This window comes from Fusarium phalaenopsidis (assembly GCF_050370095.1).
Source record: "Fusarium phalaenopsidis strain FUZ10S chromosome Unknown contig_32304, whole genome shotgun sequence".
NCBI classification, from domain to species: Eukaryota; Fungi; Ascomycota; class Sordariomycetes; order Hypocreales; family Nectriaceae; genus Fusarium; species Fusarium phalaenopsidis.
Window position 1 is genome coordinate 3,534,939 of NW_028145404.1, and position 16,913 is coordinate 3,551,851.

General features: G+C 54.5%; 5 protein-coding genes across 5 annotated transcripts; 1 reads left to right on the forward strand and 4 right to left on the reverse strand.

The window, feature by feature from the left end:
- Positions 1 to 168: 168 nt before the first annotated feature.
- On the reverse strand, positions 169 to 2,298 carry LRP88_10346 (HMG-box domain-containing protein; the record flags this gene model as incomplete). Its single annotated transcript, XM_083246810.1, has 2 exons — positions 169 to 1,856; positions 1,986 to 2,298. 2 exons carry the CDS (start codon positions 2,296 to 2,298, stop codon positions 169 to 171), a joined length of 2,001 nt encoding a protein of 666 aa, XP_083097923.1.
- A 1,888-nt stretch (positions 2,299 to 4,186) lies between these two features.
- Positions 4,187 to 5,776, reverse strand: LRP88_10347 (RuvB family ATP-dependent DNA helicase pontin; the record flags this gene model as incomplete). The annotated part of the gene is made up of 4 exons (XM_083246811.1): positions 4,187 to 4,319; positions 4,401 to 4,732; positions 4,807 to 5,574; positions 5,633 to 5,776. The coding sequence occupies 4 exons, from the start codon at positions 5,774 to 5,776 to the stop codon at positions 4,187 to 4,189; spliced, it is 1,377 nt and encodes a 458-aa protein (XP_083097924.1).
- Positions 5,777 to 8,900: 3,124 nt separating this feature from the next.
- LRP88_10348 (DMT family transporter) lies at positions 8,901 to 10,540 on the reverse strand (the record flags this gene model as incomplete). Its single annotated transcript, XM_083246812.1, has 2 exons — positions 8,901 to 10,275; positions 10,533 to 10,540. The coding sequence occupies 2 exons, from the start codon at positions 10,538 to 10,540 to the stop codon at positions 8,901 to 8,903; spliced, it is 1,383 nt and encodes a 460-aa protein (XP_083097925.1).
- A 912-nt stretch (positions 10,541 to 11,452) lies between these two features.
- Positions 11,453 to 12,000, reverse strand: LRP88_10349 (transcription initiation factor TFIID subunit 13; the record flags this gene model as incomplete). The annotated part of the gene is made up of 2 exons (XM_083246813.1): positions 11,453 to 11,877; positions 11,940 to 12,000. The coding sequence occupies 2 exons, from the start codon at positions 11,998 to 12,000 to the stop codon at positions 11,453 to 11,455; spliced, it is 486 nt and encodes a 161-aa protein (XP_083097926.1).
- A 391-nt stretch (positions 12,001 to 12,391) lies between these two features.
- On the forward strand, positions 12,392 to 12,770 carry LRP88_10350 (protein kish; the record flags this gene model as incomplete). The annotated part of the gene is made up of 4 exons (XM_083246814.1): positions 12,392 to 12,394; positions 12,446 to 12,555; positions 12,609 to 12,690; positions 12,750 to 12,770. 4 exons carry the CDS (start codon positions 12,392 to 12,394, stop codon positions 12,768 to 12,770), a joined length of 216 nt encoding a protein of 71 aa, XP_083097927.1.
- Positions 12,771 to 16,913: the final 4,143 nt, after the last annotated feature.

Here is a 16,913-nt window from a genome sequence, read left to right on the forward strand (position 1 = left end):
TGTATTCGAAAAGAATTAGACCCATGCTCGATCGTCGTTATGCTTCCAGAGTATTTCGTATGCTTCAAAATCCCAAAATGGCACCAGATACTCGAAGCAATGCCCGCCTCGTACCGTCTCAAATCAGGTCCAACTTACACCTTTCTCAGTATGCAATCATGTATCTTTTCAAGCCTTGGAGGCTTCCTCTCGGAAGGATCCTCCTCGTACCCACTCAACCACTTCAAACGCGACTCGTCGTTCAGTCGCCTCGTCCAAGTCCTTTCCGACAGAGATTCGGACGACCATAAGGCCCGGGTGCTTGTGGAACTCGACAGCCCCAAACTTTGTAATCTCCTCTTCCACGCTTGGCTTAACGTAGACCACCAGGTCGGGGGCGATGGTGCCGCGCCAGAGAGTCGCCATCCACTGCCAGTGGTCAATCGGCGCGTATGAGTCGGCGATGGGTACGGTACACGCAAAAGCGTCCGACAATGTGAGGCTGAATCCCTCCTTGATTAGTGCCACTGGCACTTTGGGGGCTGGTCCTTTCTCCTGTGGCTCTGCCGCACTCTCTTCCGCGAAGCCTCGCCGCGAGCCCTGCGATCCAGTGTCCTCCTTATTCGAATCCGAAGTCGAGTCGTCCTTGTTGGTGATATGCTTCACAATTTCTCTGGAATTCCTGTGCCAGTGAATCATGGTCTCGAAGCATGACTTGAACGTGTCTTTTTCGTCCGCGGATACACCCTCACTCGGAGAGCCCTGTCTTTCGGTGTTTTTCGGCTCCTCCGACTCCCTTCCCCATGTCTTTAGATGTACTTCGTTGGATGCCAGGATAGCCTTCTCCACCAGCTGGCCGACTTGCTTGAGCATTCTCGGCTTGGGCCCTTCGACTGCGATGACTGCCCCGCGATTCGCCAACCCGTGACTACTAGGGTCGAGAGCTGTGATAGGTGTGTGATTGATTCGAGCCAAGACTGACAACTTTCGAGTGAACGGAATAGACATGACCATGGCTTCGACACTTCGAGCCTGGGGGTCTCGAGCACCGGTTATTCCGAGGCCAGTGACGGGTGTGTTGAGATGTCGGACGTCGACTTCTGTCGCCACACTAGGCGACATAGGAACAGACGTCTGTAGTGGAGGCAGTCGAAGAGACTCATCGTATGAGGCGTATCGAGCATGGCTCTGCTCAGGCCATGGCCCTGGTCGTGGAGGAGGGCCCATCGGGCCAGATTTGGATCTCGGAAAGCCCGGCTCGGGCAAAGGAGTCGCGGGGAACGATCGCATGAGAGCTGGGGCCCCCATCGACAACGCTCGCACTCCCTGGTGAGGCGATGAAACTGCGTGATAGCCCCCGGCCTGGTTGCGGCGACGTCTCTTTGCCTCTGGGGACTCAGGATTCAAGTCATCAACTTCTCGGTATCCGGGTCGTTGCGGGGGGTAGCGCAGCCTCGAGCTAGGCGAGCTACTGTAACTCCCACGGCGAGCCAGATCCAGGTCGTCTCCTCGCGCAGCAGGGTTATATGGGGTTGGAGGCTTCGCCGTGGAAGGCGTGGAAAATGGAGTAGAAGGGGTACGAGGGGTCGCAATGGACCGCCCGTTGCACTTGGTGCAGCGTCCATAGTCATCAGCCGGGGACGAACCTGTCCGGGTCCCCTGGGCTTTGTTGCCGCGTCGTGGCTGGTATCGATAGTCAGGATACTGGCGCTGATGACGCTGCTTCTCTTCATCGGCTAGGCTCTTCCAGTTGGCCTTGACATCCTCAGACTCGTCCTTCCACTGCTCCCCGATGATCTTGGAGATATCGGGGTTGGAAAGATGGGGGTTCCGGGCAACAACTTGAGCCTGGTGATGCTGACGATATAGGATGAAAGCTATATCCGAGTTAGCCGTGACAAAGAACCCTGCTTAAGCAAAAAGGGGTTGTCAGCGTAGAGATGTTACTGCTCACACAGTCTCGACGCTCAAGGCGAACTTCAACAAAGGAACCTGACTAGACTCACCGTTTCGAGGTCTGGGAATCTTTGGGGCAGGAGTGCAGAGACAGATGTCTCTGGGGCCTTCGCTATTCATGCTGCTAGGGGTGCTGAGCTGGAGCTTCTCGAGCCTCCCATAGTTGGCGTCGGCCGTGTTGATGGAAGCGGCACGTTTTCGAGCCAGGCCGGCAGTGCGAGGGCTGGGAGAGTCGGGGGTGTCAGGGACAGTACGAAAGGCACGCGGCGGCCTGTCATATTCGTCGACGGCGTCCATGGGGGAGTGAGCAGGGGTCATGGCCTGCTTGGGAGCGGCAGCAACCAGAGAGATGACCTGTGTCATTTTGGAGAGCGGCGGCTGGGCTGCCTGGCAAACGAACGAATGCGAGACGCTGTGAGCGGCAGGTTGGGCCAGAGCGGGAAGCGCCAACTTTTTGGCAACCACACAACCTTGTACCCTGAACGTAGCGTAGCGGCTGAGGGTGGAGTTGGATATGTTTGAGCGAGAAGGCTGAGAAGGTTGAGTATAGTTGAGATGAGTTGCAACAACAACAACCTGGGCGAAACCCGGCAAGAACAAGAGGTAATAAGGTCAAGCCTTGGCGGAAAGAAGGTGTTTCTGAGTTCCAACCAAGTCTTTTTTGGTTCAAAGAGCGTCGACGGTGCTCGTGTGTCGGGGCCAGTCTGTGCTGGCCAAGTCTTTGTGTGCCTGGCAAGAGGACAATGAAACTGGGGCCAGTCGGTCAATCAGTGCCTGGGGCAGGACATGAGGCGTGATTCCATTATCGGATGCTCTTTGAAGTCTTCTCTTTCTCTCTCTTTTCGCCTCCTCTGCAGTATCCCAAACTCGCCCACCAACAGCAGCCCTGTCTCTTCAACTGTGTGAGTCTCTCTCTCTCTCTCTCTCTCTCTCTCGCGTCAACTCCCTCTCTGCGTCTACCCTCTCCGACGACGGGTAGATAGATTAAAACGTCCTAGTCCCGGGGTAACTAGAGTGAACGGCGGGGAACATGCCCTGGCCTTGCTCTGGTTGGTGAGAGAGTCACAGCAACCCCATCAGCCTTCCCTGCTTTGTTCGCGTTTGCCCCCGTAGACTGTCCCGTCTGTCCGTAGCAACCACTAGGGAGCATACAGCAGCCGCAAACTGGACAAGGCAGATGCCGCAGGCTCCAGTGGCACCAGCAGCGTGAACGAACCAGGGTGTGTATGTGTGTATGTGTGTGTGTGTGGCCAATGTGTGTGTGTGGATGCTCCTGAAAAAGAAACAGACTCATCCGCTGGACCCAACAAAACGGAGCGAAGAGAAGGGCGCGCACACACACAAAGGAAGGTCCACGGACTTTGCCATGATATATCATCTTTCTCCCCCAGGTGCGCGGCGCTTCTCCCCTGCCCTGCCTCTCCAGGGCAAGCCCAGCATTGCTGCTTTTGTCTCCGCCCTCCTTTGTAGTCGTGCAATGGAAGTGAATGCCGGTCGTCAGCTGGCCCGAGCGAACGCTTGCCCCCTTCCCCCTACTTCCTCCTCGTCCAGCCTCATCCAACGGCGACAATGCGCTGCCGGAATGTACGTAGACCGTGTCTTGGGGCTGGAATGGGATGCTTGGCGAGCTCTGAGACAAAGACAATGTCCGCGCCGAAATTGGCATGGGATAGGTCTTGTGCACGTGATGGGCAAACCTGATTTCCCTTTGACAGATAGCCAGAGAGTGAACCCAACAGGGCGGGTCAGCAATCCAATCCTGGTGCAAGACGGCTGTCGAAATGGTCTTTCATCGTTGGCATCCATCCGGATCCAGCCATCCTCCCCAGTTTCCCCATTAGTTTGAGTGAGTCAGTCATCAAAGGACTTGTGGGAGGGGGTGAGGGGCCCCTTTGTTGTTTGGTCTAGAATTAGCATAATGGGAGCAATAACAAGGGAGAGATCCCCCCCACGGGGAGCTCAAGCTGACTAGGTATTCGCAAATGGCATTCTGATGATGATGGTCATTCGATGTGACCCAGCCCGACGCCGAACCTCTTGTTTGCAAGTATTTTCCATCCATGGCTCCCTATCAAGTACACAACGGGTCAGCCAGGAAGCAGGTATTTTCGTATCGCCTCGGAAAATCCTCTTGAAATCCTGTGACCCTGTTCAGTTAAACAGTAATTATGCATAGCACTTCTCCCCTTCCCTCCCGTCCCAGCGCCGTCTAGACCTAAACAAAACCCCGAGCCTTACAGTCGTCCCCCGTTTACGACAGGAAGCCTTGTCCGGCCTCGCTGTTGAGGAGCGCCGCGCTGCGACGGGCGTCAAGGAACAGGTCCTCGCACTCCGCAACATCCTGGACGTCGATCTGCGAACGGCCGTTGGCCTTGGCAAGAATGCTGTTTGTTCACCGTCAGTCAAACCATGTCTCGGTGCATCCCAAGGGGGAGGTTCAACCCCTTTCACCAAAGTGGGCTTACCTCGCGGGAGTTAGCAGCTGCAGGCAGTACCGCATACTGATACGGACACCGTGTTCCGCGATTTTGTCGATGGCGGCGTCCGAGACTGAGACGCCCTCGGTCGAGGCACGTATCCGCACGATGCGCTTGATCTCATCCGCCTCGTATGGCGTTGTGGGAATGATGAGCAGCCGAGCCAGGAAGTCGGAGGGGATTCCGTGAGCTGCGACAATACCGTCGGTGCCTCTGATGGTGCACATTCCCCGGTTGGAGGCCAAGACCACAATGGGCGAGATGGGCGATTCCAGGGCCCGGTTCAGGTAGGTGAAGCACTCCACATCGAGCATATGCGCCTATGAAACGATCCCGTCGGTTAGCCATAGGTTCCCGTCCCGATATGAGACGGGGGACACTGGGGGGACTTTACCTCATCAATGAACAAGACGCCTGGCACAAGTTCAGCCACACCCTGGTCAATATACTTGCTGACCACTTTGTTGATCTCAGCACGCAGCTTTTCGGTAATCTCAGTCATCTTGGGCTTCATCAGCTGGCCCATCATGCTCATAATATCCTGTCCGCCCTGGGGTCGCGCGTTGGCCACGTCCAGATCGTGCAACGTGACATCTTGCACAATCTCCTTCTTCTTGTGCACCTCGCCCTTGGGGATGGGCACGTACTCCTCCGCCTCGAGGTCGAATTCTGTGGCATAGGCGTCCGATCGACCAACTCGTTTGCATGCGCCCGTGTTCGCCTCGATGTAGATGACGTCTCCCACTGTGACACGCTCCTTCTGGATAGCCTCGTAGATGCTGGGGTCGAGGCGAAGCTTCTTCTGTCCCTTTGCGCTCTTCAGGCCGATGAGCAGTGTGCTGATGGTCTTGCCGTAGCCACCCAGAGGGTTCTCGGCCTCCTCGGGGGTCAGCTCTGTAACCTCTCCCTCGTACACCTCCTTTGTCTCTCGGACTTTGAGCCCAATCGCTCTTCGGAAGTTTTCCATCAACATTTCGGTCTTCTTAACTTCGGTCGAGTAAATTTCGCTACCCACGATGGGGCAGAAGGGGATTTTGGTGCCCAGCTCTTGGCTGATGGCGAGCGCGAGTGCCGTCTTTCCAGTTCCAGGACCTCCTGCCAACAAGACACCTCGGCCAGCCATCTTCTGAGCTCGAATCAAGTCCACCACGACGCCGCAAGACTGTTCCGGATGGGTCAGCAAACTATTGATGAGCCTTTGTATACCTTTGGAGGCTCACCTCACGGGCGCCGACTTGGCCAACAAAGCCAGAGGCCTGCTTCTCTGCGTATCCATCTGACTTCAAGCCCAAGCCCTTGATGTGAGTGTGGGCAGCCGTGCGATTGTCTCGCTTGTTCCCCTTCACCTCGCTGATCTGGACCATAATGTCGGTGGGCGCCGAGTTCTGTTGGAATTTCCGATATTCTGCGAACTATCTTATCGACGCGACGATTCTGATCGAATTGGGATGAGGTCTCGTGGTTGGTGGTGATGCGAAGTGGTTGTTGATGTAGCAGCCTGAAGCTCCAAAGATTTGCGATCGAAGCTTAGTTGCTCCTGGTCCAGGCGCGTCTTCGCGACATGATAGGTCACGTGATCACCGAGCACGTCCTCACCCTATCTCCTCAGTGCCCACAAGACTGCAACCAGGTCACGACGAGGGGTTGGGGCCAATTAAAATGCATCAAATGAAAGGTACTTAATGCCACACCTAAATTACATGGTGATAGAAGTCCCAACAATATTGGCTGTTATAAATCGCGACATTGCACAAGCGGCAGCCGTACCTAGTCTGCTTCCGGCTTTGGCAGTTACTGCTGAGCTCCTGGAAGGGACTTGTTTTCTCACCTTTTGACCTTATCTGCCCCTGCCGAAAGCCCTTACAAGCAAGGCAGGCTGAGTTTACCTTGCGATAGACATGATTGACCTCTCGATTGATGTGAACACGCTGTAAATTAGGGCTTTGAAGGTCACTCTCGTCGCCTGCTCTGTAACGTTGCCGCGACTGGCTTTTCTGGGCGTAGGTGTTAAATAACTCGTTGTAAATGCATTCTCGCCACTCTTTCTGAGTTGTGAATCGCTTCCAACTTGGCTCAGGACCCCGTAACTGAATAACGTAGCTATTGACGAGTGCAACGTCAAGCAAGAAGGTCCAGCAAAGAGCCTGCCAAGGGCCGCGGCGCAAGGGATGATCATACGCATAATATGACCTCAATTGATCGCCCCGATCAACGTGATTCATCTCATCATTATACTCGGCGGCAACAGTAGGGATAGAGATATCCTTAATAGCTTCATCGCCAAAGAAGCGGCGGATCTGACGGGCCTCGGGCTTCTTGGAGGAGGGCTTCTTTCTGCGGCGTTCAACGCGCTCCTCGCCGGAAAAAACGGTCGTAAAGAACAAGACGAGGCGGTTATCCTTCCAAGCGACTTGGTTGACCTTGTGAGATGAAGAGAAGACAAATTAGTAAGAGATTTATATGTGAAAGCGTCTTAGCGTGATACCTGATTGTCAGCCGTAGGGATCACCTTAACCTGGTTAAAGTCGTAGCTAGTACCTAGCCTTTTATCGCCTCTGAGATCGTGAACAAGCTCCTCGTTGATGCCGCTGTTAGCTCGAGCCGTGCCTGTGGCTCCGTGGCCATGCATGCGGAGGCTGCGGAAGAGATCTGCCGACGAGAAGAGGTTATTGACGAAGACGTGATATGTCGCTTTTGGCAGTATATTTGCTAGGGCCACGACGACGCTTTGAGTCGAGTTCAAGGCGATAGGCTCGTCTGAGGAGCCCTCTTGTGTCTCTTGTGATCCTTGCGTGCGGCGGGTGTAGCGGCGCTTTGCGGGAGGAAGCTCAACACCAACGGCGCCGTATTGTGCGCCCGTGATGTGCTAGAACCAGTGGATAAAAAACCCTTGCTGTGCAACAACCTAGATCCTGAAGCCTCGAGGAATAGGCTTGCCTTTGACGACTGTTGTCTCGTTGGACCTGCCTGTGAAGCGGACCGTACACTCATCTATAGCGAGATGAGAGCCCGGGATGAAGATCTCCGCCGACGCAGCTTGTATATGATTAGACCACTCGTCACAGGCTTGGAATACCTTCGGAAGAGGCCCGGTCTCGTCGATCTTGGTGTAGTCAAAAGGGCGAAGGTGGCGGTGAAGGATCTGAAACTTCCAATAGGGCATGAACCTGATGATAGAGTGTAAAGGGCGCTGTTCCCCCGGCTTTGGAGTACTCCAATGGCTCTTGATAGTCTTTTCCTTATGTAAACCCATATAAATTAGCACTCCAAGCCATACATATACTTCTGCAACAGAGGTCCCTTGCCAAGCTCGCAGCCTTGCCTTCCTTGTCATCGGGGTATTCCAGCTATCGACAACCTCATTTTCCTTGAGCCAAAGAAGCCAGCTTTGAGTGTATTGGACCCATCTCTCAACGAGGGAGATAGGAAGGAAAAGCTGGAAAAGCTGCAGCGGCGATGGCGGCGGTGTGTTAATGTGCAAGTTGCGTGTCTCTACGGGGAAGGGTTCAAATTTGGTGCCGCGGGCCTTATCGGCCGGAAAAACAGCCACCCGGGTCGGGTCATTAGGGTGCATTTGATGGCTATGATTTTCCTTGATAAAGCTCATGTCATCGTAGGCATTGAGGGCTTGTGCCTCTTGTGGAATTGAGAGCGTAGCCATTGTTCAGTTCAAAATAATTTGTATGTGACTTTGGCTGTGATAGCTTCATTGATCAAACTTTTTGTACCCCGCTTGTACTAAGGCTATCACGTGGTCAAGGTGGGGCGAGGTACGCGTTGCAGTCTTGTGGGCACTAGGAGATACACCCAGTGAACAACCACTCAATTGAATTCATGAAAGATTCATCATTTCATAGTTGGCTTTATTCTATATCCAGTTTCTAAGGACTTGCATAGGTCCGACTTATCCAAGATACTAGCTCGACCAAGTAGTTGGACTTTGAATACCTCCACTCACATGCATCGAAGTACCTCCATCGATGAAAGGAGCCTAAGATACAACAAATATACTCTTTCACAAATAACTACAACCAGCACCAAAATGACATGACAAAATTCGGTTCTGGTCTGGGATACACCTCCACGGAAACATGCCTCGCATACAGAACCCACCTGACCTAGAGTGACTGTCAATCACTTACATCGGTAGACCAAGTTGTTACACGGCTTCTGTTTTCGTATAAGACGTGATTTCCAAATAGTCAACATAGAACAGCCTAGAGGCCCAAATAGAAAGAGGCATGCAGAGAACTAAGAGCTGACGAAGTGTTGTTGCTGGAGGATAACTGGAAAACAATGTGGCCGGAGTCCTTTATAGTGACAAGCCCACACGTGTCCAGTTGATGACAATCGTGCTTCCCTAGTACAATTAGACATCAGGCAAATTAACACACATATAAATGTCCATTCCTGACGTTGTTCATTCAATCTACTTCTATATCAAACTTTTATGTCCCCTGTTTGAGCTGGACCCTTCGTACCACCAATCTATCGGGAAATCCTCATCTCTTCAGACGTGCCTGAGTCGGGTAACAACATGGGAGATCCCTCCGCTTCGCCGGCCAAGTTCCCGTGCCTCTCAACGTCATCCGCAGGCACCTTGGGAGGCGGAGACTTCTTGATCAAAACGACTCCGATGGCACTTCCAAGGATCAATGTGCATCCTGCACCACTCATCAAGCCCATGCGATGGCCAAATACCCATCGGTCGAAGCTCGCCGCAAAGAGCATGTGCGTGTAGACCATGGCGTTGGCACGGTTCGACTTGTCTGCTCCGAGACCCGAAGTCAAAAGATATTGCATGATGAAGCCCAGGATTCCCAGAGGGAGCAGCAACAACCACTGCTTGGCGGTGGATGGGGTGACCCAGCGCAGGCCTGGTTGAGCGACGTCGAGGATAGGTGCGAAAATCAGAAACAGGGCCGAGAGGATGGTGGAGATGGCGCCGAAGTAGTTGACAGAGATCAGGGGGTGGGCTCGCTTTCCAATTGTTCGCAGGGTTGTGAAGGCACCAGCCGCCCCTAGGACGCCCACAAGGGCAACGCCGACAGCTACTAATCGCTCCTCAGATGTGGCCTCGTGATCTGCGCCGGGTATTCCACCTTCTGGCGGCTCAGTCGCCGAGGGATCTTGTTCCTCGCCGGACTGGGAGAAGAGTGAAGTGGGACGAGCGATCAACACCACACCCAAGAGGGCCACCAGGGTCGCGAGCTGCTCGATTCGAGTAAAGGGCTCACGGAGTGCAAACCAACATATGAAACCAGCAACCCCAGGGGCCAGAAAGGTGATAACGGTAGCATCTGCGAGTGGGAGATACATCATAGAATACCACATGCCGTATATACCCCAGTACCCAGACAACCCACGCAGCCACAGCAACCATCGGATCTCCCTTTTACCAAACGGAAAGTCGGGCGTCTTGCTCCACCACATATACGCCGAGCAGCAACACGCCGTCATGAACTGTCTCATGAGGAGCACCTGGACGGGGTGCATGCCGTTGCCTTCGAGCTCAACCAGGCGGGCACTGAGGTTCATCAAGGCACCAAAGAACTGGGACAAGGCAACGAGGGCAGCGGGCTTGTTCCTGGCCCAGAATACCTGCCATCGGGTGGGTGTTGCGTCGCCGTGCAACTCGGCGCCATTGTGTGGAAGGCGTCCCATGGGGATGGGAGATGGGCATGGAGAGGGACTTAGCGACAACCGGCGGAGTTCGTCGTAATTCGAGTCGTCGAGCTTGGTTCCCATTAAGCTGGGGGATGGTGAAGGCACCGGCAACAGATGACGGCCTGATTCTTCCACATTCCCAGGTGCCAGCTTGGCGCCGGGAGTCTGAGGAATCTCTTCATAAGGCGGCGGGATCCTGGAGTCCTGATCCATGGCGCCGGATAGACGGAGAGGCTATCACTGTCGTCGTGAGGGTTGCTTGACACGGCGACGACGGATGGGCAGCACAGAGGAGACGAGCCGACGACCAAGAGTCACAGTGAAGTCAACGCAAAGCTTACCAATGGGAGAAATCTCAACCAGGCCTAGATCAACGACCGAGAAGCGTCAAGTCCCAACCACCCATGAGCGATCCAGACCCCGCAGCGGAAGCCGACCGGCAGGCGGACCAACGATCCCATCATGGGATGGGGATCCTCTTTTCTCCTCTTCTCTCACAGCAGCACAGTCCGACGAATGTGCAAAGAGGATGACGAGTGGGGGTGGGACTTGTCTGAAATCCTCCCGTTCATGACAAGGCGAAACAAACAGCTGCAGCGCAGGAACGAGTCATCAGCACTTCTCGGTGCCGGTTTCGCCGCTATCGGCCGGGCCGTCGCGGATCAGCTGGGGGATCCATTCAGATCAGGTGCAGAGATTGCTGACGGAGGCCAGAAAAGCAGAGCGACGAGGCGCTGTTGGGTGGCGAATAGGCGTCTCGAGAAAGGGAGACAAAAAAAAATGTGGTGGGTTGGGATGGATGTGACCAGAACAGGCGGTTGCATCCATCATGGCTCTTGGCTCTGCAACCAAAAAGACGCAGCACCCCCCGGCTTCGCTCCGGAGTCGGGTCGGGTGGGCCCCGGGATACAACCTCCGTGCTATTCCCCAACTTCCCACGAGGGACGGAGTCTTGCCGATCGGCCCTGACTAGTGAAGCCTGGTTGCTGAAGAAGAGATGGTGTGGGCGTGGGCGTGAGAAAAGTGCTGACCGCTGGAGTGTGTGTTGGGGAATTCTGCTTATCAGCTTCTCAGTGAGTATCAGTCAACTTCCATTTCCAGACCGCATATGAAAAATACAACCCCAAAAAGCGCCCTGTAATTATGATAGCAATTGCGATAGAAACGTGGGGGCCAAAGTCCTGTTGGTCTTCTTTTCACACCAAACTCCCCAGAAACCAACGCTTGCGTGATAGTTCGTGACAATGTGCAATGTTGATGCAATTTCCAATAACTCCGGTAGGCCACAAGAATCCCAAATACCAAATCCCAAGCCCATAGGTAGTCTCGCTTGTTGAACGCCAAAAAGATGCTGAAATATTCAGAGACCCGCCTCAGCGCTTCTTACCAAGCGCATCTGCTTCCGCCTCGGCATCGTCGTCGGCCTCGCCCAGCTCCTCCTCCGCCTTTGCGGCAGCCGACGCAGCGGCTCCCCTCGCGTCTGTCTTTTCCCTCTGCTTCTCCTCATTTGCGGCGTCCTTCATGATCTCGTCCTCACCGTCGCGCAGAATCTCTCGTGCCTTCTTGATCTCCTTTTGCTTCTCAAACACCTCCTGCACCTTTCCGAGGAACACGGGGTTCTTCCGGAACGCAAACTCGAAATCCTCGTACTTGATCTTTTGCCTGCCAGAGTAGTTTGCCGCCCGCGTCGCCTCGAACGCGATGGACTGCATAAAGTCTGTGAGGATCTCGTCGAGCACTCGGACCGTCTCGGGGAGGGGGTTTTGAACGTCGCCGTGAGCGTAGAGCAGCTGCGCCACTGTAGTCGAGAAGAAAACGTTAGATGTCAAGGGGACGCTATAGAGAAGAAGGTGAACATACGCTCGGCATGGCTAAAGTTCATCTTTCCGACATTCTTGCCGGCTCGGGCTCGAGGCTCCATGGTGAAAGTGTTGTATCACGCCGTAGCGTTCCCCAAGCGATACACAGGTACGAGGAGTAGGATACCGAGGACTTCAAGATCGTGATTGGAGATCAACTACCCGCAGCCTCGTCGTAGAGATGTAGTCGGATGCTGGGAGAGATGCGCTCGGCCAGCCTTGCAACGGGGGGCTTTGGTGGGGCCGTAAATTTGTGGGGTCCAGTAGACGTCACCCCTAGTGAGAGGGCACGGCTCGGCGAATCTTTACCCCTAAGCACACATTGCGCATGTGAGAAGGCTGAAGCGATTGCTTCGAGCGACGTTTGCGATTCTCGACGACGACTTGTCCCCCGCGTATTATAAGTAATCTCCGCTGTTGTTTTTGAAAGAGACCAGATCAACACTCGCTAAAATGGTATGCGCGGTGCTCTTTAACCCCAATTACGCTCTGCTAACGTTGCCGTAGTCCGCCCTCTTCAACTTCCAGTCCCTCCTCCTCGTCCTCCTACTGCTCATCTGCACGAGCGCATATGTCCACCACTTCACTCCGAGTATCATGGACAGGAATAAGAACGGGTATAGCATGCGACGATTCCCAACCCACGGCGCGATGAGCTGACACCAGCTAGGTTCATGGGCATCTTCTGGAAATGTGCAAGGATAGGAGAACGATTGAGTCCATACATAAGCATATGCTGTGTCCTCATGGCTGTATGTCCAGATACACCGTTCGAACCACTCTCTGGCTCCTGGCTAACCTGTCTGTCCAGGTCTCCATCCTCCTCAACTAGATCTCATGTTTACCTATCGACGGGACGTTTCTGTTTTTACCATGATTACGATGGGCTTGGAGTTGGGCTGGGGCGAAGCATAAACAAGCTAATGGGCGGGTTTCCGGCTTCCATGTGTACAAATCTGCAAATTCACGATCACGATCTTACCATTCACCAAGAACAGGACATGCTGTGAAGTCTATGGCTAGCTCCCTCACACAAACTTCAGCGCGCCGCCGGTGAGACTCACCATCCAGCGAGTTTGCGTTACATCCAGACTCCAGCGAGTTGTCAGGCCAGAAGCCGAGTCTGGAATCCCAACACAATCTGGATCCTGCTCAATGGGTGTGCCGTGGTTACCTCGCCTGATAAGGCCAATTAACCAATTGATGCACTTCATTGCCGCAAGGCGCCTGCGTGTGTGCATGAGTGCGTGCGTGCGTGGGACTGGAGTAACAATCTCAGTGAATTGGACAAGGCGTGCGGAACTTTGCTTGTCGCACAGACGACGCAGTGCCTTCTTGTCATTTCGACAACTCGGCTCTCAGATGTGAAAGAGTGAGCACAGTCGGATTGGTTCGTTCAAGCGCATGGTGGTTTCGTCTGGCGCATTGCGCAGAATATTGCCATGTCTGACCGGACGGCACAATGACTCGCCATTGAAGACGGTTTCAAAAATTGGCCCTTTTCCATATCTCTGCCGTGGATGAGGCACGGCAAGGCGTCAAGGCTGAAGATAATCCAAGCCATGGTTCGCGCCTCACGCCAACACACTGGGTACCTAGGGGTACAGTAGCAGTAGTAGCGCGGCAAAGGCACACTGTTGTTGAGCCGCAGAGAAAAGAGTTCGGATATGGAGGGGTAGGTAACATAGTAGAAACCGCTTTCCCCCTTTACTCCTTTATTTACACATCAACGAACTTGTTGTACAAACGTGATGAGATTGCAGGACGAGGCGTTGTGAGCTGACCACAGTCACATTGCTTGGGTCATGGCATGAGGAAGCAGATTCACAATTGGATTGGTGTAACGGAACATTGCCGCAGACTGCGAGGTGTGGGAAAAAGAAAGGAAACCAAGATTCTCCGTACTCCATCCAAGAGGGGAATCCGGGGCGATTCGACTAGGTAGACATGGGGGGCGAACTGCCCAAGATCGGATAAGGAGGAGTTGTTGCGGAGATGATGGCCCTGAGTCCCCTTTTGTTGGGACCGCTTCAGCCGCATTGCACATTTGCCAGTTACCAGTCAGACCCCACGCCTCGGACGGCACGAGCTGGTTGGGACGAGATGAAATGAACTGGGCGGCTGAAGGGATGACAAAGAGTTGTCGTAACTCCCAAGAGGCTGAGATGAGAAGAAACAACAGCCAGCAGTTATGTGACTTCAAGCCCAAGCAGCAGACGCAGCCAGCCACATATAGCACATGAAGGAGCCATGGTCCAGACAGTCAGACGCCGTCATATACGAGCGTGCAACACACAAATCACCATGAGCCTTTTCGTTCGCCAGACAAGTTGCTCACCGGACGCGGCTGTCCACATCCCGCACCGTGAGAATAGGTATGAAGCAAGTGGTGTGCTATGCTGACCGAGAGGATTGCCCTACGCCGCAAGTTGACAAGCCCGCCAGAGACCGAGTCTGCGGCCTTCCGCGCCTGGTTCCTTGGCGGCCCCGTGGATCCCGGCCCCGAGCTTTATCGCCCCGAGCTCGGCCTGAAGTTTGAGGTGCCCCCCAATTCTGACTTGCTGCTACACTACCACTGCAAAGGTGCTCAATGCGTGAAATTGAACATCGTGATGGATGGGAGGGTCAGCAAGGAAAGGCTTCCTTTGACGCGGACCTCGAGAGTTGAAGCTAAGCGCCTCCTGGTGTGGCCGATTTGCGCAAAAGGAGGCAGCCGAGATTTGCCAGAGTTGATCGGACTTTGCGGAAAGGATGTTGGGTGTGGAAGGCGCAAAAGCAACGCCGTATGTGATACTTACTGTACGGCTACATACGCAAGCTGAGCTGGACGGATGGATGCAAGCGGTGCGTGTATGCAAGGCGCGAGTTCTAGGCGATTCGAGACGGTGATACTACCCAGTAAGACACTGCTCCTGGAGGGAGCATCTCACTCAAGGAATCGGAATCGCCTTCGGGGCAACAGGGACCAGGCGCCCACGACCACCAGAGAGTCGGGGTGGCGACATTGTCCCTTGATTCTACTGTACGACACACCGTCTTCTGGACCTCTCGCCCTGCGTTTGCTTCCGACTCCATGGTCAAAGACCAACAAGCCGACTCTAGAGCATACCAGTCGAGCATGTAAGCAGAGTTGTTGGCTTCGAGATTGGGAAAACCCTTTTCGTATTGGGAGTCTTGCATGGCGCTATCGACTATTCCGCCCTGGCCGCAAGCAGAGGTGAGTGTTTTGGCTTTTGCTAGAGCCAGGGACGGCCAGATGAGCAGCCTTTTTCTGTCAGTTTCCGGCCCTCGCTCCTTGGCCGCGTGACCGTGTCGTCCTTTTGCTCAGCGCCTATCTGCGCAGTAGTGCCTCAACTTTTTGTTGCGGTTGCAAGGGATAGAGGGAGTGGCTTGTATCCCTGCGGGTCTAGGTTACTAACAGTGGGAAGAACCTCAAGGTTCAGAAAATTCCTCGGGGCTTCAGCTTTGATTGCAAGTGCAGAGACAGTGCAGCCTCGCCATGTCCGAGACGGTTTCGTTTCTGAATTGCGTGTGGCTACCTCTAGACATGGGGGAGGGGATTAACAGGTCCCCGCCAGCTTGACGAGACGAGCTGGACATGGGTGCGAGTGAGCGAAGTGGTGAGGCGGCTGACGATCTTGGAACTTTGGGTGCATTGGACGTTGCTGCTTGTCACGAGGGGCATGCTAAAAAAGATACAGCCCATGTCAGACCTGAGATTTGGTGTTGAGACTCTCAATCGAGCATCTCAGGCATTGTGAAACTTATCAGAGGCCAGCCATTCTTGCAAATCGAGGCCTTTGTCGCTGCTGCCGCTTTGTGCTGCCGATATTACCTAGACAGCGCCGTTGGGTGGGCGTCGAGAGACCACCATCTCAGCCACGACTCATCCATCGCACGAGATGTCGATGCGGCTGCGGCTACCGCGGTCATGGCATGCCATGGCATGGCATCCATTTTTATGGCCTCGCATCGTCTTGGGCAGGGCAGCAGTGCAGCATTGCAGCACCAGCAAGTTCTGAGCCACGGACGGCCCAGACAAAGGTGCATCGATGCGTTGGCCACTTCGTGTCCTGGTGGATGGCGATGCGATGTGGGCTCCACACGGATGGTGTTTTGTCTTGCTGCGAATGGACCTGTGCTGTCTCTTGCGTAGGTCCTTGACTCATAGCAAGGGGGCCTCGAGGGACCGAGTGATGAGTGTGGGTGACAACAAAGACAAAGAAAGAGCCCAAAGCTGTCGGTCAGACATCCATAGGAGTGCTAGCCAGCTGGGCACCGGACAACAGGCACATCGAACAGACGCCAGCCAGAGCCAGACCGACTCTCTCACAGGCTCGACTCTGACAAGAATGAACTGGTGGTCTCTTCGCTGGTCTGGTGTTGAACTTATGCATCCTCCCTGCTCCGACAGGGAAGACCAGGAGACCTGACGAGGGCAGCCCCAGAGCCCAGCGCCAAACCACACCACAACGCACCACCACCGTCCGACCGACACAGCGGCACCATGACCGCACCCATCGACGAGTCTAGCTAGTCATTGCTGGTAACACTCTTTGTGGCCAAAACGTGGGTGAACCCTGACTTGCTCGCCCGCCCTGAATATCGCTCCCCATCCGGGACGCTATTTCCACGTCCCGACAACACCATCAAAGTGAACCTCCACCAATCCAACACAACAATATCCCTTAGGCGGTGCCGAGGTGCTCCCTACACCTTCCCGCGCATGGAACATGCTGGCCTTCACCTTGCAGTGGACCGGAGCACTTGGTTGGAAGAGATTAGATAGACCAGAGCCAGGTCCCAGTACCACCACGCCGGGATGCGCTACCTGCGGCGCTGTCCAATTGGCGACACCGAACCCTATCGATTGCCCGTCGCCTTGCTGAATCGACGCCTGTGCACCCGTCGTCGAGTCCTGGAGAGGTTCTGGAGGTGCGATGACATATCCACTCGTGAAGGCCTCGACGAAGTC